The 22593-nt window shown below is 39.0% G+C and overlaps 2 protein-coding genes and 1 long non-coding RNA gene across 3 annotated transcripts; 1 reads left to right on the top strand and 2 right to left on the bottom strand.

Annotated features, from left to right (window-relative positions):
- Window positions 1-156: 156 nt before the first annotated feature.
- Window positions 157-5561, bottom strand: jkamp (jnk1/mapk8 associated membrane protein). The gene is made up of 7 exons (XM_076300514.1): window positions 5467-5561; window positions 4852-4931; window positions 4505-4659; window positions 4067-4273; window positions 1801-1982; window positions 1463-1539; window positions 157-1356 (listed from the first exon to the last, which is right to left on the bottom strand). Exons 1-7 carry the CDS (start codon window positions 5468-5470, stop codon window positions 1138-1140), a joined length of 924 nt encoding a protein of 307 aa, XP_076156629.1. The 5' UTR covers window positions 5471-5561; the 3' UTR covers window positions 157-1137.
- A 5930-nt stretch (window positions 5562-11491) lies between these two features.
- Window positions 11492-12865, top strand: gpr135 (G protein-coupled receptor 135). The gene has a single exon (XM_076299881.1). The coding sequence runs from the start codon at window positions 11492-11494 to the stop codon at window positions 12863-12865; it is 1374 nt and encodes a 457-aa protein (XP_076155996.1).
- An 8124-nt stretch (window positions 12866-20989) lies between these two features.
- Window positions 20990-22307, bottom strand: LOC143139277 (uncharacterized). The gene is made up of 2 exons (XR_012990366.1): window positions 22067-22307; window positions 20990-21151 (listed from the first exon to the last, which is right to left on the bottom strand). It is a non-coding gene; the product is annotated as an uncharacterized LOC143139277 (long non-coding RNA).
- Between the last annotated feature and the right edge of the window lie 286 nt (window positions 22308-22593).

Below are 22593 nucleotides of genomic sequence, written 5' to 3'. Positions count from 1 at the left end.
TGTACTACCGTCTTTAACTCCACATTCCTCTATTAAGCTGTAGTGTTTGACCATCAAGCTTAGTACCAGCTCTGCAATACATCATTTCAAATCTTATGCATTATTCCTATTCATTAAATGATATCACATGCACACAGACAGGCTGGAGTGCTGCCATTTATCTGTGTGTTTCAGTGTTTATTTAAAACAAAAAACCCACAGGTGACAAATAGATCTGATATAGATGACTAAATATTTTAGGGGTGTTTCCGAGATATTCTGTGCAAAACAAAGAACACTTTCATTACATCCAAATAAACTTAAAACCTTTTAACATCAGAGGTCCACCAATTGTACAACAACATAAAAATGAGACATGCAGGTGAGAATTTCACAATTGTATTACCAGATCAGACTAAAAATGAAGACTGGTCAACTGGGACTGTCAAACTATCATTCACCAGAAACAATATGTGGAATTCCACATGCTTAATGGATTTTTTTTTTATCTTTCTTGTACATGCCAGCAAGTGTGTGTGTGTGTGTATGTGTATACTGCAAGCCATTACTGTATATTTGGCACTCTTTACATACCCTTCTTGTCTTACTTGCTTAAATTGTGATAGTTGAATGACTACAAAATGTGTATAATCATTGACACAACAGTGAACAGTTACAATACAGCTGTTTTGAGGGATAATCCGTCAGCAAAAAAATTTCAGCTTTTTATGAACAACATTTTTGAGATCCAGCAACAAAATATACTTAAATACCATTCAACAACATACAATACTTGGAATATAAATAAGATATTATTTACAGTTATTCACATGATAGTGAACAATTCAAAAGCATTACTTTATAAATATGTCATTTTTCTCTGGGAGGAGATTCTCTTTAATTTTAAAATGCAAAACAAGAATAACCTTTACATACAATTCTACCTATAGCATTCAACAACAGTGTGCATTTCTTTCACCCATGAGCATGTTGACAAGAGCGACATAAGAACAGCCATCTGTGTAGTACAGCCCTCTGAGAGAAGTGGGCAAGTCCTCCTGGATTACCAGTGCCGCAAGGCCCACCGATTCCATTTTAAGCCATTATTTCCAGACAAACTCGGACTGTCAGTGGACACCAAAACCTCTGCACTGGTGATCAGTGTCCATTGCCTCCTTCTGATATTATCCGATTGGGCTCAGTGAACCTGGCAGTGAGCAAGTAAAAGAGAGCTGGACCAGGTACAAGGGCCAATAAGGGCAGATCTTGCTCCAGTTTATCCAATCGGGAGATGGAGATAATGCCATAAGCGTGAAGCAGCCAATGACTGAACAGCACCACCAGCCTTTTCTTCTTAGCAACAAGGTTTTTGAATGACTGAAACAAAGAATACATCTTTATTAATACAGAGCAAATTGCACAATATCACTGAAAGATTTACAATACTACATAACCTTTTTCCAGTTGTATTTCGATGACTTGCCTGTATTTCTGAAGCGGACATGTATACTGCCAATGTAACCAGAGACAACACAAGAATAATGTATGGAAAGGCATAATCTGATGGGGAGAAAACAATGTCAGAGAGTTAATGAGGCTCATAAAAATGTCGTTGTCAACAGCTTAACTATTTCAACGTTTGAAGTCGAAAGCAATTCATTATGTCTGCAGAGTACATTGATTTCTGTAACTCATGCCCATCTACTAGCTACGGTAGATTAGATTAGATTAAACTTTATTGTCATTGTGCAGAGTACAAGTACAGAGACAACGAAATGCAGTTTGTGTCTAACCAGAAGTGCAAAAAAAAGCAGTACGTACAAAGCAGGCCTCCCCCCACAGCCTGCAGCACTGTGAGGATGGGGAAAAAGTAGAGAGCAGCATAGATGCTTTTGAAGCGGTCCGACTTGCCCAGCCCACAGGCAATCTTCTTCACCAGGAGTGGTCTCAGCATCATCATCAACACCAAGCAGAAAGCGTAGTAGATCAGCACTATTGTATATCTGAAGTAAAGAGGAAACGTGTTAATGTTGACACTTCACATGGTTGATATGGGTAAAGTGTCTGGAAGGGTATAACACAAAGTTCAGTCTTTTCAGCTCCTTAAGAAGCTGTTCTGTGTTTTTCAACCTAGGGTCAATTGGGACCAAATGACATCAATTAGTCCAGTTTTGAGCAAGACTGGAAAATGCATTAAAAACAAACAGCTATAGCCGATGCTTATCACTAGCTATATGACTTGTGTGTACTTTCTCCTCACAACATGCAACAGCACTGCTATCAATGCCTTCTTTCAGCCCTTTACCACCAACAGGGAACTAGATCTTTAACAGGATTCTTGGAACTATATATATATACATATATATTCTTGGAGCTATATAGCAAATCAGTTTTGGGTGGAACCATGTGCTTGGCTAGGTGTAACTTAAGTGACTGAATTGAGTAGTCACATTATATAGCGGGGGAAATAAATATTGAACACGTAAGTATACTTCCAGTGAGGCTATTTGCATGAAATTTTCACCAGACATTCGTATTAACTTAGGCAATCCACACATATAAAATTCAAACATTAATGTTCATAAGTAGAGTTATGAGTAAAAAAGTGGAATGCCACAGGAAAAAAGTATTGAACACGCCTACTGAAATTTCTTAAATACTTTGTGGAAAACCCTTTATTTGTAATGAGAGCTTCAAGGCATTTCCTCTATGACGAAACTAATCAGTCGCAGTATTCAGGTGTGATTTTGGCCCATTCTTTTAAACAGATAGTCTTTTAATATTGAAGATTCCAGGGGTCCCTCTTGTAAATCCTGATCTTTAGGTAACTTCCAAAACTGTTCAATTGGATTTAAGTCAGGAATTTCCTTTCTCTGAAACCAATTGAGAGTTTCCTTTGCTGAATGCTTTGGATCATTGTCCTGCTGGAAGGTCTAGCCATGTCTCATCCTCATTGTTCTGGTGGATGGCAAGATTCTCCCAGAAAAAATGGCTCCATTCATCATTTCTTCAACTGTATGAAGTCTGCCAGTACCATGAGATGAAAAACAGCCCCACACCGTGATGCCTCCACCTCCAAACTTCACTGTTGGTATGGTATTTTTAGGGTGATGCACAGTGCAATTTCTCCTCCAAATATGGTGTGTAGTATGACATCCAAAGAGTTAAATGTTGTTCTCACCTGACCAGAATACCATTCTCTTAGTATTTCATAGGCTTGTCCAAATGTTGTGTAGCAAACTTTCAATGAGCTTCGACATGTTTTTCTTCAGTAATAGAGTCATGTGGGGTGAGTGTGCATAGAGGCCATGGCGGTGGAGTGCATTACCTATGATTTTCTCTGTAACAATTGAACCTGCTGCCTCCAAGTCTTTCTGGAGTGGTCCTTGGCTCTTAGGCTACACTTCTGACTATCCTTCTGACTTGCTGGTCAGAAATCTTGTGAGGAGATCCTGTGCATGGCCGATTGATGATGCAGTAATGTTCCTTCCACTTGCAGATAATGGCTCCAATACTGCTTACTGGATGATTCTGAAGTTTTGAAATGCATCTGTAACCAGTTCCATTGATATGTTTTGCAACAATAATGTTGCAAAGGTCTTGGAAGAGCTCTTTGCTTTTACCCATCATGACTTGTTTCTTGTGTAACAACTTGGTAACGAAAAACCTTTTTATAGCTCATCAATATGTACTAACCCAGCTTACATTAATTTGCACAGATAGGAGGGATAATTACTCTCTAACTATGTATAGATTCCAGCTCGTTCCTTGCCATTCCTTGCCTTTGTGTACTGTTTTTTCTTAGTGTGTTCAATACTTTTTCCCTGTGCCATTACACTTTTTTACTCATACCTCTACTTAGGGACATTAATGTTTGGATTTTTTAATATGTGTGGATTACCTAAGTTAATACTAATGTCTGTAGAAAATGTTATGTGAATAGCCTCTCTGGAAGTATACTTACTGAAAAAAATGTTGACGTGTTCAATATTTATTTTCTCCACTGTATATTCAAACCCCAATCAGAGCAAAACATCTTAAACATAAACATGTAAATATTTGAATTTATCAAATCAGCACTACTCACAGTGGGAAAACAGCCTCCTGGGTGCAGTGTAATGTAGTCACGTAGTCTGGACTTGGGTTGTAAAGCATGGTATACCAATCAGAGAGCATCTGGACCCGGCAGGAGCGGATGGACAGTTGACCCACAGGGTCATTCACGAGCAGGGTCACCACTGCAGCCACACTGCACTCAAACAAGGCTGTGATATGCTGGAAAAGCGCACTGGAACTAAAGAATAGTGGAAAAGTCAATTATGTCAAGTTAAAAAAGTAGATCACTGTGCACAGAACAACACAAGTTATTTTTGTCCTTCTTGCTCACAGTGCCTGACAGCAGTGATATTAGTGTAGCTCAACCAGCCCTTCAATAATTTAGTAGGGGCAGAAATGCAGCAAACACTTTCAGAATGCCACCTTTGATGTTTTGCAGGCATTGACCTTTAGGATGGAGCTAGCATACCTTTTCTTTCCAGAGTACCACTCTATGAAGAACCAGTGTAGGACAAGAGGAAGCATCGCCATGAAGCCCAAATAGAGCCAGTCATACAGATCTGGAGTCTCGGTGCATTTCTCACATATCTTCTGCATATTTGTCCTCTCCCCTCTTGGACATACCTTCCCATGCAAAAGATAAAGAAAAACAGTGTTGGGGATCATTCACTATCCAGCAGTCTTGCTATTCATATTTCTTGTTCTTCAGACATCTGACAATAATCTTAAAGGCTGGAAATATGCTTTGGGAAGAATACAAAGATATTTTCATTGAGATTAATTTAATGTATAAATAATAAATATAGTAGGACTTACACCACATTCTCCCTCAATTGACCCATTAAGAAGAATTTTCCCGCAGTAAAGACCCGGACAGGTCGAACTCATTGCAACAGCTGTCAGAGAAAAGTAGAGCAAAATAGGGCGCACACGTTATAGATTTGGTAAGAAACACCTTTAGGTTTGTTTAAGAAAATGCTCATAATGTAGTGTTGATAGTCAGTGAGCTAGACATAACATTGCTGAACAAATTTCTCCAATAATGGCTTCAGAGATGTCATAGAAGTAACGTTACATGGTTGACGTTAGTGACTTCTGTTAACTCAGAGCTTGCTAATCAGCTGAATCCATACACCCCTTCACTATAGGCCGAACTAACGTGACATTTAAAATATCAGAACTAGCATCATGTTATGATAAATTACAAACATGTCTTTGTGTGAAATGTTATGTTTATATCCTGTATGTGTGTGTGTGTGTGTGTGTACATACATTATATCCTGCGTGCGTACGTGCGTAACGTTAGCTATGCTATCGATAACGTTAACACTGAGCTTACGTTTGTTAGGCTTGATCTGTCGATTGGGCTAACAAGAAAATCTGGCGACACGCTATTCGTGAAAGACTGAATATATCATAATTGGAACATACCCATAATAAATGTTGCTATACATCCATAAGATGTTTAAGAGAATTCCTCTGGCATTTGGTCCACAACCATAGACGATACGATAACAAGTAACACCGGAAGACTTACTGATTCGAAGATTGCACTTGAATTGTAAAATGCAACTTTCAACTCAAATACGCCATCTGCTGTAGTGGGGTGAAAATAGGCATCGGCTACTTATTAAACCGTTTTGACTTGTGACCCCTATAAGTCTGCTTGTGACAGGCATTGATTGTTGTCTCGCGATTTATTGTAAACAAAAATAAATTGCCAAGTATATTAAATTCGTTTTCAAAATTGTGAAAAAAATGGGCGGTATTCTCTGGTCTCATGCTGTGGACAGGTCAGTAGCCTACTGAGGGACAGCAGCTTACCCTTCTTAAGCATTAATTTCAAAAGTCCAAGATTTGCATACAAACAAGGAAACAGCCGTGTTTCAGGTCCTCGTTAGCTCTGTGGCCATGCACCAAACTCTTATTATAGGCCTACTCTTAAGCCAAGGTAAAAACAATGTTCTGTTCTATGTCTGCTTTAAAGGCAGTAGAATTTAGTGTCATCTGGTGGTCCACAACCCTCTGCATTGCATCCAACTGCATGTCCAAGCGTATAGCATATAGGAGAAATTACAGTGGTGTTAGAAGCCATTAAAACACAGAAGGTCCTCTCTAGTGCTAGTGTTTTGGTGTGTCCATCCTACAGTACAAACATGGCACAAAATGATATTGAATCCTTTGAAGAGGAGGACCCAACCCATATGCAGATACAAAGGGTTTGTCCTCTACAATAACACAATTCATACACAAGGTGGACAATGAAAATGAAACACCTGGTTTTAGACCACAATAATTTATGAGTATGATTCTACTGCAGTCACAGCCTTAGGAATGACAGATAGTCCTACAGATTGTCCTGAACAGAAGCCAGGGGGATTTTGAGCCATTCTTCTTGCAGAATATTGGTGGCCAGGTCACAATATGATGGTTGTGGAGGATTTTTTTTCCAGACTTGTTCCTCCAAAACACCTCCAAGTGGCTCAATAATAATATTTAGATCTGGTGACTGCACAGGCCATGGGAGATGTTCGACATCATTTTCATGTTCCTCAAACAATTCTGTCACCAATCTTGCTGTGTGTATAGTGCATTATCATCCTGATACACGGCACTACATTCAGTGTACAATGTTTGAACCATTGGGTGCACATGGTCCTCCAGAATTCAATAATTCGATAGTCATTGACAGTGACACACCCATCTACAACCTCAAATCAGAAAAAGTTGGGACGTTGTGTAAAATGTGAATCTACAAATCTCTTAAACTCACATTTAGTTGCAAAAAGGACACAGACAACATATCAAATTGAAAATGACAAATGTTACTATTTCATGGAAAATATATGTTAATTTTGAATTTGATACCAGCAACATGTTTCAAAAAAAAGTTGGGACGGGGGTAACAAAATGCTGGAAAAGTTGTGTAATGACAAAGAAAAGGAGGAATGTTTCATCACTCTGTGTAAACCTGTGTGCACAAATGATGAAACAATGTAATTTTAATGCTTCTTAACATGAAATTGTGAATTATTTGGGGAGTTCATCATCTACAGGACATTATATTAACATTCAGAGAATCCACAGAAATCTTTGCAAACAAGGGAAAGAGCTGAAAAACAATATTGGATGCGGTCTTTTGGACCTCAGATGGCACTGCATCAAAATCAGACCTATTTCCAGACCTGTCATTGTATGGGCATAGGAAAACCTCTGATAACCATTGTCTATATGTGCACAGTTTGATACTCAATTCAATTGATTCAGACATGATACAGAAACTACAATCATCTTATATGGGCCTGAGCTTGTTTAAAATGGACTGAAAAAGGTCCTGTGGTTAGACCAATCAAAATTTGCGATTCTTTTTGGACATCATGGATTCATCTGGGCTAAAATTGGACAGGATAATTTGGCTTCTATGTAAGACTTTGCACTTTACCATTCAAATTAGGTCTAAGTGTTTTTCATTTGTCTTGACAGATCATTGTCCTTGTGCCACAGCATGTTCAGTGAATATTCCCTGACATTTTGTTATTTCGTTCCTGAAATTTAAGTGGAATTTATTACATGATAATTATAACAAATAAATTAAACTAAATATGTACATATGTGCCCTACAAAGGCTAACTAATAAGAAGTACTTAGTCTGCTCTTCAATCTGTTAAATTGTCATATGGCTACCTAAAAATTCTTAGCTAAATTTACATTTTTAGTTTGCAGTTTGTATAGAAAAGTGAAACCAAGGCAGAGTGCAGTATCTGCCCTTACTGCCTTGATTTCACTTGCCATTACTGCATTCTGCCTTTGTTTCACTTGCCCTTACTCTAATAGGGTGTGTGTGTGTGTGTGTATGTGTGTGTGTGTGTGTGTGTGTGTGTGTGTGTGCACAGGGACAGACTGGGACCCTGGACTTTCTTCTAAAAAGGCACACTACCATTCACACTCATTAGGTGTCTATCATGATACAGGGCAGTTCCAGCGTTATGGATGTGACAATTGGACTCATATTGGTAAACAAAATGCCTTAGAGTGGGGGCAAAATTAGTATCAGTGAATTAATTTGCATAACTTTTAATGTAACCTCTGTCCTCTGAATACTGAGAAATCCTCAAATTTCATATAATCAATTTCATCCTAAGAATACAAGGCATTTTATCAGCGTTATGGATGTGACATGAAATGGACACACTTTTGTGAGAGATTACAGGTTTTCTACAAACTCTGTGAATTTTTAAGGAAACTGCCGAAACTATGATATATGTAGCATGAAGGAGACTTGAATGAACACAAAAAGTGTGTTTTTGAAACTATGCGTCATTTTCGTAATGCATTATGTAGGAAAAACTGGCGTTATGGATGTGACGGTTTCACGTTATGGATGTGACGTGTCTGAACCAGTCCTCGACAAACTACATAAAACACATAATTAAGTAGTGAATTTTGATATGAAACAATTGAAATAGTAATCATGAAAAACTAGCGATGAAATTATTGCTTCCTCAGTGCCCACTAAGATCCACAGGAGGAATCAGGACAACAAGTCATTTAAAATATAAAAAAGAAATGTATTTTTTTCTTTTACCGTCATCAATTTTGGTCAGTGATTCCCGGGTTACTTAAACACCAGGGAACATGAAACTTGGTGGCCACTCCTCTAAATAACTAGCCCTACCTGAACCGTTGCACCCAAGATGACAACATATTTATGGTATGTTAGTCTCAAGAGCCCGCATCAACCTAACCCATACCCACTCATTTGTGATTTGCACACATAAAGTACATGCACGTGCACACACGCACATGCACACACACGCACACACACATGCACGCACGCACAGTCGCACACATACAGACTGGCAAGCACACACACACACACATAAACACATACAGACAGGCAAGCACACACACACACACATGCACAAACACCCACCCACATGAATGCAGACACATAAACACACACACACACACAGGCACGCATACGCATGTGCGCATGCAAACACACACGCACACACACACACACACACTCACACACACTCTTATAAACAAAAGCAAACTCACATATGCACACACTCATTTACATGCACATGAGTTGCAGGAGTAGGAGATGGAGACAAATTGACAAGCGTGATTTATTTTTGCGAAGAGAATATGCAGGACTGAGATTCGGTCATATTTTGTACCGCTATGCGGTACATCTAGTTTATTGCTGCCGTTACTCATGTTACTCTGTGGGTATTAGCTACAGAGGACCTGACACTTCAAATGCTGGCATATCGCGTCACATTTAAAATTAAACTGTGTTAAACAGATGTGAACGGCAGGCTGAACAGATCTGCAACAGAAGGAGGTTGCTATGTTAACTCCAGCTGCAAAGTCAGCCATCTTCACCAGCTAACACGATAATCCAGTTACTGTACAACAAGAGTATGAAAGTTACAGGAAGATAATCGCTCAGATTTGTATTATTAGGCCACTTGAAAATAGGCTATGGCTAGGCTAATCACTGGAGGTATTTTAATATTATGTTTGTTTTGCTAATGGTTAGGCAAGGCCTCCCTGTGGTTTTGATCAACCTAATAATCTTTGAAATGTCAATTGTAAACACTAAGGTGAAATGCGTTAAAACTGACATGCCACCAGAACAGACGTTTTATCGGCTTTGAGGTATAATAAAGTCTCCGTCTTGTAAATTCACATTATGTAACATCCATAACGTCACATCCATAACGCACCATTAAAGGTTTTAAAAGTAAGAAAGGGGCACAATTTGGTCATCACACTTTACATTGATATAAATCAGCTTTGCACAGACACTTTGGACATTGTCGCATCAACACTGTATGTGTAGCATAAACTTTTCCTATAAAACGTTATGGATGTGACATGGCCATGGAACTTGCTGACTTAAAAACAAAAGCCTTACAAATGTAAGGAGTTGTGCTCTTAAAGGCAAGCTGAGAATAGACATTGCTCTACCATTCCCTTGTCAATATGGAATTTGTCAAATGACACAATTTGATTGAACCTTGGGTCCATTTATCCACTTTTTAAATATGTATAATATTACCATGTGAAAAATGTTGTTTCTGTATGGTTGCACACCATATTTATGATGTAAAAAGAGTGTAATTCTCCATCAAAATCAATCAGATCAATTACAAAACAATAAAATATAGACCTAAATGAAGATTTTAACAACAGTTCTATTTGCGTACGCACGACGTTTTTTTTCCATGGTAGGCATGACCTTTGCATGGAATTGCCCTACAGTCTCACAATATTAAATGCCAGTGAAAGTATCATATTCATTCAAAATAGTCAGTCAGATTTTACAAAAAGTAATTAACATATACTTTGACAAATATAAGCAGCAGTGTGCAAAGGTGTCAAAGGTTAGGTTTTGGTGTGCAGCAATGCAATATTGCTTGACATGAAAGTCTACAAGAATACCCGATTGATTTTGTTCCATTTTTACATAAATGTTTATAAATGACAGAGTTGCCATTGTTAAGGCATCAAGCAGCATATCTTCACTAAAAACCGAACATAACACTTTTTAATTAGGTCTATATGAATTGTATTTCTGTTAGGATTGTCAGGGGATGCCTTATTAATTAAAGGCGCTCTAAGTGATGCTGGGTAACGTCACTTCTGTTGACGTTCAAACAAAACAGAAAGCTAGCTCGCTATCCTCCCCCTCCCTCTCGTGCAATTGAAACTCCCCTAAACGCGCATCTCGTCGGTGATTTGCTGGAACGGTTTATTATGTTTTTATGGGCAAGGTTTGCCCAAGTTGTTTTGTGGCTGTTTTTGGAGCCTGGGGTGTCCACAGAGACCGCGTTTTTTTGGTATTCAGGACACAGGCAGCTAGCGGATGGTGAGGTGATGTTTGCTGTAAGTGATAAAAAATGTTTTAGCCTAAAAAACGTATGACATCGCTTAGAGCACCTTTAATGTCAAAAGTACCGTTTACAGTAAAATGCATGTTTGTTCATCACGTTGACAGCCGAGGGTATTTAAGATTTTTTTTTCTATATGCTTGCATGCGTTACATGCGTAGGCTACAGCCACCGAAAATAAAGCAAATCTTCAGAAAGTGCGTAATTCTGAGGACCAAAGATCATCACTGGTGCCATGGCAACGGCTCTAAACGTCATGCAGAAGTGTAAATGCTTGGATTTGTACACCAAGCAGGCGGATAGGCTGTACAGCGCTCTACAGAAGTAGCATCTGGGAGGAGAGAACAAGCACTCAAAACCATGCCCGAATCTGGACACGTAGCCTACTGCAAACGACTGTTCGAAATGACGTCTTAGTAGTAGATTAACTATGTGACAGCCAAGTGGATTCGCTTTTACAATAAGACGCAACCTGTACGCAAAGTGTGTAGGCCATAGTATTGCCAAAGGGATGAATCCTCTTCTATTTCGTGGATGCTCCCTAACTGTATCCGATGGATTTCCCCAGGAACGCTGCCTCGCTCGGCACCAGCAACACCACTGTTGCGGACAACAATACTGGGACAGATTTCATGGAAGTGGTGACACTGAGCACGGCTCTGATCGGCTTTGGTACACCGAACAGCGTCAGGAACTACACGAGTGCAGGCGCACACATCCAACCACACACCCCCGTGAGGAGTACCGAGGGGAATTCGGTCCTCCGTGGTATAGCTGTAGCCGTGCAAGCGCTGTTGCTCCTTATCATTTTCCTTCTCTCCAGTTTGGGTAACTCTGCAGTGGTCGTAGTTATAATCAAACATAGACAACTGAGGACCGTGACTAATGCGTTCATCATGTCTCTCTCCCTATCTGATTTGCTGACGGCCATTCTTTGTTTACCTTTTTCCTTTGTGATGCTTTTTAGTAAAGATGGCATGTGGCTGTTTGGGGACCGTTTCTGCATTGCAAATGGTTTTTTCAACACTTGCTTCGGCATTATCTCTACCCTTACGATGACGCTCATCTCATTTGACAGATACTATGCCATTGTGCGACAGCCACAAGAAAAGATAGGCAGGAGGAAGGCCATTCAGCTGTTGGTAGCTGTGTGGTCGTCGGCGGTATTTTTCTCCATCCCCTGGTACCTGGTATTACGAACATCAGAGCAGCTGATGGTTCACAAGAGGGGCTTCTACCATTGCATGTATGTGTTCCACTCTGGCACATCTCGAATGGGAACTGCTTACAGCATATCTCTCATTGTGGTGTGCTACCTCTTCCCCTTCGCCCTCATGTGTTTTTGTCACTACAACATCTGTAAAACGGTCCGCTTGTCGGAGATAAGGGTGCGGCCAGTGACCACGTACGCACACCTGCTCCGCTTTTACAGTGAAATGCGCACGGCCACCACTGTGCTCATTATGATCGTGTTCATCATCTTTTGCTGGGGTCCATACTGTCTCATGGGAATCATCACCGCCTTGGGCAATTATTCGTTCAACCCGGCCATGGACACGGTCGCCATCTGGATGGCCTGGGCGAACGGTGCCATAAACCCGTTGATATATGTCATACGGAACCCTAACATATCCTTGCTGCTGGGTCGAAGTCGAGGGGAGGGCTACAGGACTAGAAACATAGCTGCGTATCTGTCAACCCAAACACAGAGCCGTGAGGTCAGAACGAGAGCAGATCGGATTCGGGACAGATACGTGAGTAGGCACGGAACCAACAGCAGGCTCTCCTCCTCGAGCCCGGCGAACGGGGGAGAGATTGCCATGTGGGCCTGCAAAAATCCAGCCGTGTTCTTCTGTCGAGACGGCCAACCTGACACTGTGTCCGAACCAGCAGTGCCCAAAGTGGAGACCGCTGACACAAGTCTGTAGCCTAATGAAACAATTACAATTTATGTCGTTGACTGTCTGTTTACATTTATCAAAAATGGCCAACATTGAATTTACTACTTTTAGCCAATCCCAGAAGCTGGACTGAAGTGACTTGAATTAACTTTAAGATGACTGTGCCAAACAATGAACAAATCAACAATTTAGCATGTATTTCATTGGTAACTGTTTATCACTCGATATATTTTTGTGACGTGCCAATAGGTGGTTAGGGATTGGATTCCCCAGCACTGTGAACTGAAGAGTTAGTTAGCAATGCCCAAATATAATAAAGCCTTGAAAAGATAAGGAGAGGTAGCCTACAGGTTTTTTAAACATGCCTTAGTAACTTGTTTCCAACTGTGTGTGTCATAATTGGTTCTGGTTCCTGATAAGGTCAAAATCAAGCAGGTATTTAGTTATCAAATTCCATCACACCCATGTAATTTCCAGTGTGCTGAATTCATATCAAATTATTGTCCAGGGGGAAACAAAGCCAAGTATCAAAACATGTTATGTGAGATATAACACCAAAACTGACCATCCCCATAACCCTGTAGTTTATTTGAGATGCTTGTGAATGAATTGGGTTACATGTTTACCTCTTTCTGGCTTGATGTGTGTGTGCCATGGCCTTCTGACAGGTACTGTAATTGCACAAGTCCTACACTCTGTCCCAAGTAGCTTGAAGGGGAGTGCAGGCAGGGAGAGGACATTCTGCCGATTTCAAAGTGCATCAACCGACACTGCTGGCAAGAGTTCTACCATCCTAAACAACGTGAGTTGGTGTCACAGGTGCCATTATAAAACGTGAATCCCCTTACAGGTGTTATATCGAAGGTACATCCACTTACTTTTGGGAACAATTATCAGGTAGTGTTCACCAGCTCATGGTCTACACGCTGATAATGGCCTGTAGCAATGTTTCATCCTAGAAACATTAATTATTAAGACTGACAGAGTAATTATGGCCCTCACAGATCTGTAGGGAGTATCTCAGAAGATACTGTACACATACATGTGCTTTTCATTTATTTAAAGAGAACATGAATGATGTAGCGTTCAACAACCCAATTCTGCGGTTCTGCTTAAATTTAATACCACAGCATTCCCCTCTTACACGATTGGTGACCTCTTTGTGTAGAGGATTTTGTTGACAGTGCTGTGATTCATAAAGTCATAGGACTAAAATCTGACCATGGATTTTGATGACATGTAGGCCTACTCACTCACAATGCATGTCATAATTGCAACACAGCCTTTCCTCACATTAGCCAATGGATCTGCTACAAATGAATTTGTGCAACTATGTAAATGTATACTCTTTCACTGACAGTTTTGAACGAAGAACAGCCAAGTAACGAGCTAGAACTGCTTGTTCCTGTATGTAACACAGAGGACAAATTATGCAAATACCAGTGTTCAATTTAATGAGAAATTATCAGCATTTCAAATAACACAAAGCTGGACAAAGCAGCAATAACAGACAGTGAAAGAGTATCACACAGCTTGTAGGAAATCTGCAGAGGAGACCAGAAAAGGGGACTGTTTTCAATGCAAGGGTGCCATGTAAGAAGTGACATGTTATTTTTCATTAACATTATTTGTAAGCATTGTCTTCAAGGGAAACACAGTATTTCTCATGCAGAATCAAACAAAAAAGCACATCATTTTCTTAACATTTGAACTGCTCTTAAAGTTAGAATTTTGCATACATAATATGTATATGTTGAACAATTATATAAAATCCTATTTTATTGCTTGCTGTTTAATTAATTGATTGACTTTGTCTAATTAAACAATATGATTTATGTTTTTAAGGTAATTAAACAGAATTGAACATGAAAACAATAAATGCAATCCTTGCACTTCTTTATAGCTCTCTGTGTACACCTGTAATCTACAGGTAATCTACCTGTAATGGCAGCTTTGTTAAAGCAGCAGCGTTTGGGTTTAAACCGAGCAGGATGCATGATGCCTAACGTTCAATCAGTCCAGTGAATTGGCACTGATAAAAGTGACTGATAAAACGGGCCGACTGCTGTTTGTTGGTGATACTGTACTAAGCGTTTATTCGATTTTTACAAGGTGTTAACATCTTGCACATCCGGGGAACAAGATGTGTCATAATCTGTTCTTCACATGACCCAGGGCCACGGGCCCCGGAGTGTGGAGAATAGAAACATAACAGGTGGGGCGCGACGGACAGGAGGACATTTGTCTTTTTGTGCCTGTCTTTATTGACAATACATATTATAAACTCAAAACAAAACATCCACGCACAATCAAACATTAACAGGCCTATGGATCATTCTGTGCAAATCAGATAAGGTTGTTGCTGCACCGTCTCAGATTTTGTTAATACCATAACTATATCAAGAATGGGTCCCAAAACCAAGGCCTGTAACATATTTCTGTTCAAATCCTGTGTCTTCATATTACAGTATTTTCAGCCCTTGAAAATACTTTAGTTTTACAGCCTGAAAACCATATTGTCTGGTAAGCAATGATTGGGCATTAATATAATGACAAGTATTATTCATTATTATTCATAGAAAGACAAACATGTTCTCAGTATGACTGAACCATTAAAAAAGTGCAAAAAGAGTGACATTAAAGGTGCTCTAAACGATGTTATGCGGTTTCTAGTTAAAACATTTTTTGTCACATACAGCAAACATCATCTTGCCATCCGTTGAATACACTGTAAAAAAACAAACTCTCTGTGGACAGCCCAGGCTCCAAAAATGGCAACAAAAACAACTTGGTCCAGCCTGGACCATAAAAATATAAACTGTTCCAGCCAATCACTGACGAGTTGCACCTTTAGGAGAGTTTCAATTGTACGGGAGGGAGGTGGAGGGAGTAGCGAGCTAGCTCTCTGTTTTGTTTGAATGTCAACAGATGTGACTTTACCCAACATCGCTTAGAGCACCTTTTATATCTTCATGTGCATTTGTTGCAGAGACCTCAAATATTTGCTCAACATTAATAAAGTATTGAATGTGCAGACAAAACAATGATTGGTGCCATGTTGATACAAAAATTGAGTTTACAATGCCCTCAATATCACCAGTTTTGCACTTTTTTTCCATATCTAGGGCCTTATATAAAACTAATGGGCAGAGGCGTATCAAGCTTTTTAAAAGTGTGGGGGTTGTGGGATAGGGAAGTGAAACAATCCGGCCAAATTATAAATAACTCCCTACAGGGACATTGTAAGTATTTTCTGAGAGGAGTGCGGACTATATTGGCAGGTATCCGGGAGTTTCTCCCCTGAAACTTTTTTGAAATTCTGATTGCTAAATAAATACACCATTGTAATACAGTTTGGGAGGGACAGAACAAGCAGCGCCCCTCATTTGTGTGGCTCATGTGACATGTAGGCCTACATTATCTACCTGCTATCACTTCACTATTTGACACTACCCTACATGGAGACATATCTCATGTTATAAATGAAGAAATCATTTCAGAAATTATGTTTTGTGCATATGGTTAGCAGGCTACAATAAATTGCCTAACAGACAACAGCCTAATTTCGAGGTATCACTGGACTATTAATATAATAGCTATGTAGAAATTTAAAGGACACAGAATAATGACAGAACTGTAAGCTCAAATTCAAAAACGTTTTAAGTCTACCCAAACATATGCAAAGGGAATATAAATAAATTGTGTTGCATATAGCCAGCTTAATTAATGTCAGTTTAAAGATTATGATTAGCAGTTTCTATGCTGTTTTCAATAATAGTTACAGGTAGCCACGTTGTTGTTTAAACTAGCCCACGTTACCTTTCACTTGCTGCAGGGAAGCACACATTGCATGAGCGCTCATAAGCGTTCTTATACATGCTGGAAGTCCTAGTTCTCAGATGTAGAACTTAAATGTGTATTGACGCTGCTGTTTGTAAAATCAAAATAAGATGTTCTAAATGGAACGCGATGGTATTTAAGACATTGAGATCTCCAGATGTAGAACGACACACATTGACAGTGACATGCCGCCGACGTTTGTAAGATCAATAAGATCAAATAAGATGTTCTAAACGGAACGCGATGTAAGCTGTTCAGATCTTTTCCAAGCGTCTTGGAGACGTATATGTGCTGGCCTGGCTGGGCTATGTCTATATAGTTGATGACACCAAATTAATAAGAAGGCTATTTCTGATTGGGGAAACTTTTAGCCTATCTTTCTTTCAGTCCGCTGTTCCATACCATTCAATCTTGCTGCAAATTATCAGACGAAGCACCAGGCATAACTTAATTTCGCGGCTACGTGGACCAGTAAGCTAATTGTTGAGGAGGCCCATAGTTTGAGAAAAGCTGCAGATCATAGACAGAGAATAATGAGAACAGTAGCCAAGGGCCTTGGTGCGCGCACCCCCGCTTTCACTTTGACTCGTGCATTTCTACATTGTGACAAAAACTGTCAGACAGACAGTGAATTTTGGTTTACTAATAATGTGGTAACAATTATCATTTCAATTCTACCTCAAATCTGATCACTGCAGACTTTATAATGCAGACTCAAGCAGCCTTGAGAGACGCACACTTTGAATTTGATCAGAGCGGCTCAGGTTATTCACTGACGCTAACTTGATGTGATTGGCTGGATGACCGTTCAATCAAATCAACAGACCTTTTTGTGTCTCTCTGTGTGTGCGTTATCAGAGCCCACCCTTATTAGACATAGGGTTCCAACTCTTTACGTGAGCGTTTATTTCCATATTTTACTTTCGTTTTAATCTGACAAAAAGTGTGGGGGATAGAATCGTGTTCCAGGAAAAGTGTGTACGTTATAACACCCACACCCCCCACGCTTGCTACGCCCCTGCTAATGGGCATGCAGTACAAACCTTTAATGGTCCAATCATACCAAGAACATGTCTGTTTTCCACCCTACAAAGTTTGGGCAGGCTAGGAAATATACTTTTCAAGATATTAATGCCCAAACATGGCCTCTCTAAGATAAGGCCTTTCTGAGAGTGTAAAAATGATACAAAATCAAGGGTGAAAAAATGCATGAAAACATTGTAATTTAACAAAAATATTTTACAGGTTTTAGTTTTGGGAATGACCCCTATATATAAATTAAAATGTCCGATCAAGGAGACTGGGAGGAAAATGGAATGTGGAACATATGGAAATAATGTTTTAACCATAGACTATATGAAATAGGTTTTAACCTCTTTTTGTTGGGGAGATTGGGGACAGGTGGGTCTTGAACCCCCCCACCCTTCACCCCATGCCTCATCAGAAACCCATCACTTTTGGTGTCATGATCACAAGGCCTTTTTATGGAAAATAATGACAAGTTGGGAATGCAACAACATGTGTGACATTCATTTTATAATTCTTATTCATTGTCTAAAATCATTCTCTAAAATGATTTCTGTGATATGACGAGTCATGTACCACATAACACAACTAGAAGTAATGCTTGGCTGCTGCACAAGATGGAATAGTAAATGGACAACTCAGAGAATGTTTCACTGCTCCAAGAGTACCTACATAGACAATACAAATACATATGAATTTGTGCGAACAGAGAAGGTAATGTGTGAGTCAATACATACTTCAGAAGTCTGTACACTTCTCGAGTCTTTTCTCTTTTCTGTGTTTTTATTTTGTCACGCTGGCTGAAAAGCGTTTTGACCTTTCGGTCTTCCTCAGGTTCGGTCTGTTGAAGGTCCAGAGGTCGAAATGTTCGGCCAGCATGACGAAATAAAACACAAAAAAGGAAAAGATTCAAGAAGTGTGCAGACTTTTGGAGTATATACTGAGTTTTTTTGTCCTGCACCTGGGATGTGCACAATGACGTCCCTAACCTGATGTGAACTGAGTTATTGTCATATCATATTTTTTTTTGGTTGGTATGTGGTCACATAGTGTGATCAGGGGCAGCCACAGATTGTTTAAAAACTTGGTTGAAACATTTATGTGTACCTCTACATCTTACCAAAAGAATATCGCTTTTGAAAGAATTTAACTATTTTTTTATGGAGTAAAACTTGTGCCACCTTAAACCGAATTTGAATATGTTGTATTTGCATTTGAATTGTTGAATTTGAACAATTGTATTGGAAAAACGAATTTGAATAGTATATGTTGAAACTGAATTAATTAGATTGTAACTGAATCTCAGGCAACTTGAAATTGAATATAATATTTTGAAATTGAACTCATTTGCTCTGATACATAAATTATCCTGACTGAAAATTTCGCTCTTGGAACTTTCACATTCAGTTCTCAAAATTCAGTTTCAAAACGTGAAATTCAATTTCAGTCTACCGAGACAAAAACAGCTGGTAGCTCAGGAAAAGCAATCGAGTGCAGAGCTATTGTGATCGCGTGACTAGTGCCGAGCGCGAAGCAGAGCATAGTGTGGGCACTTGGTTTGCATGGTTATTAGATCTGCACGCACGATTCATAAAACACATTCTGATTGTAGGCCTACTGTCTCACCTACCGTTTATGTAATTTTAAACAAATAAAACATTTGTTGCAGTATTATTTCAAACTTCTAGCTTGTCAATCCTTGAAATACAGAACAGCCTAGGCCATCAAACATCGATGTAGCCTAGGCCTACTTACCTACCGTTTTTGTAATTTTAAACAAATAAAAATGTTTTTGCAGTATTACATCTAAAACTTCTAGCCTGTCAATCCTTGAAGTACAGAACTACCCAGCTAGCCATCAAACATCGATGTATGGTCTTACCTACCGTTTTTGTAATTTTAAATAGGCTAAAACATTTTTTACAGTATTACATTTCAAACTTCCAGCCTGTCAGTCCATACAGAACTACTCAGCTAGCCATCAAACATCAATGTACTGTCTACCAATTGCAAACTTCTAGCCTGTCATTCTTTAAAATGTCATGGGCATAACTTTCTCTCGTTTTCGTTTTTCCTACTCAACTACTGCTCTATTTCTTATCCTGGACTGCCACCTACTGGATAGAAAAGGCAACAACCTAGTAATTATGTGAATAAAAATCTACATGTTTGAATGACCAAAAAAGGACAAATCATTACCGTTTTCTTACGTTTAAAGCCACTCTTGTAATACTATGATGTGTAGGCTACCTTTATTTGCTTCCAATTACATATGGTTATGGTTACGCTTTTGTCCAAAGCAACATAAATACAAAACAATATAATACTTAAAATTGAACAGGGAACAAATGAAGATGTTGGTCAGACTATAATAAAGAGAATAGCAATAATAAACAACCATGTCAATTCAATCAATAGCCTAATGACATAAACAATGAGAAAAAAGGGAAAATAGTAATAATAAACAATAATGTACATTCAGTCAATAATATAATAAAAATAACAATAGCATGGTAAGACTACATTATGGAGAATATCAATAATAAACAACAATGTCAAATTAATCAACAGCCTAATGAAAATGAAACAATACTATACAAACCATAAGTGTTAATTCAAGTGCATGTTGAACAGATACGTCTTTAGACCCCTGTTAAAAGACCCAAAACTATCACAGGAACAGAGAGCACTGGGCAACTCATTCCACCAACATGGAACCACTGAGGAAAAGTCTTGAATTTGACCTATGTCTGGTCGACACAACAGACACTCTTCAGAAGACCGCAGTGGGCAGTTGGGGATGTACGTCTTGATCATTGAATTAAAATAACAAGGAGCAGATCCGGTCAGTGTCCTATAGGCCAAAGTGAGAGATTTAAATTTAATTCTGCCTAATAGGGAGCCAATGGAGAGTAACTAGGAGAGGAGTTACATATGTCTTTGGCTGATTAAAGACCAGACTCATTCTGACTCAGCTGTAACAATCTTACTACACAAGCAGGTAAACCAGCTAATAGTAAATTACAATAGTCCAGCTTGGAGATGACCATGGCCTGAACAAGAAGTTGTGTGGAATCCTGTGTTAGATAAGGTCTGTTCTTCCTTATGTTGCAAAGGATAAACCTACATGATTTTGCAATTGCATCATATCTAATATCAGCTGATTACACACATAAACTAAAATTTAGATTGCCCATACATTTGGAAATCCATTTGGAAATCCATCACCACCAATGGCAAACAATTGGTGATGGTGAATTGGCAAACATCAATTCCAGAGAAAACAACAGTGGACATGTTTATTAGTGTGTAAAGTGTTTTACAATATGTGTTGCATCTTGCAAAGATATTTATTAAGAGAAATCAAGCTTCGGTGTCCATGTCTGATCGGTGCCAGTCCATTGTCCTCAGTCTCTCACTGTCCACTGTTCATTGAGGCCTCTCAACCTATGAAAATAAAACCAACAAACAATCAGTGTTTAGCTTAAAGGTCTACTGTGAGTCTTTCTCGTTAATTGTTTATTCATCTCTGCGCAAAGAGGTCTCATAAGCATCAGGCAATCAGGATACACAAGTCTGTGCACCTAAGAGACAATCAGTTGTTTCTCACACACACATATATACCTTGGATCGTATACATCATAATAAATATCATTACACCTTCTCTGCACACACACGACTTGGTCAATACAATGAGTTAATTAAGAACCAAGGACATTTCTATCGTCATACAACACATTATTTGCAATCTACACACACATTACTGAAACAGAAGTATCAAGACAACACACAGTTAAAGTATAATAATTAGGTTATTGTAATATACTGTGTCTATTTCTCAATAACTTTTACTAGCTTCTAAGAGTTTCAAACTGAATATGTTCTATATCGATAATATGATCAAGACTCAAGAGACCCTAGTTTAACAGTATTTCTACAGGCTGATTTATGCTTCTTCATCGACTCCATGCAGATTTAGCTAGCTACCATTTGCTAGTTATCGCAATCCAGTTGTCTGGCAACATCACGGCACGAAAAAATTGCCCCACGTAGCATTAGCTAACAGACAACACAACGATGAAAAAAGCTTAACTAGGGGGACATATCCAGTTTTCCATGAATGATACTGTTTAACCTGAGATTGTAACGTGTTCTTACAGGCCTAAAAGGCACAATGATATGACAATGACCAATCATATTGTTCTATCAAAGAGTAACGTTATAGTAGTCTAACTGGTTCTGAACTATGGAAAAAACTTTAACTTAGTCGATGAAACTATGCTGGCTAGCCAGACAGCGCTAGCATATAATGTACATTATATAAAGTAACGTTAACAGACATGGCATATGATATCAACTTACTTGGACGTTTTCTGATGTGCCAGTCGCTTCCATCTCTTCTTTCTCTGTTCGACACTGTAAGGAGGTTCAGGAGACAGCTTGCTAAGAGGGTGCTATGCTCTTTGCTTCGCGCTCGGCACTTGTCACGCGATCACAATAGCTCTGCACTCGATTGCTCTTCCTTAGCTACCAGCTGTTTTTGTCTCGGTAGACTGAAATTGAATTTCACGTTTTGAAACTGAATTTTGAGAACTGAATGTGAAAGTTCCAAGAGCGAAATTTTCAGTCAGGATAATTTATGTATCAGAGCAAATTAGTTAAATTTCAAAATATTATATTCAATTTCAAGTTGACTGAGATTCAGTTCCAATCTAATGAATTCAGTTTCAATATATACTATTCAAATTCGTTTTTCCAATACAATTGCTCAAATTCATATTCAAATTCATATTCAAATTCGGTTTAAGGTGACACAAGTTTTACTCCATATTTTTTGTCCAGTTTCACCACTTTGTTCACCATTTTGTTGGAGAGAAAACTGATTTATT

This window comes from Alosa pseudoharengus, unplaced genomic scaffold (assembly GCF_046254945.1).
Source record: "Alosa pseudoharengus isolate Yale_2024_CS ecotype anadromous, Long Island Sound unplaced genomic scaffold, YU_APseudo_1.1 YU_APseudo_1.1_scf_22, whole genome shotgun sequence".
Taxonomy (NCBI): domain Eukaryota; kingdom Metazoa; phylum Chordata; class Actinopteri; order Clupeiformes; family Clupeidae; genus Alosa; species Alosa pseudoharengus.
The sequence above is the reverse complement of the archived record's forward strand: the minus strand, read 5'-3'. Positions and strand labels throughout refer to the sequence as shown.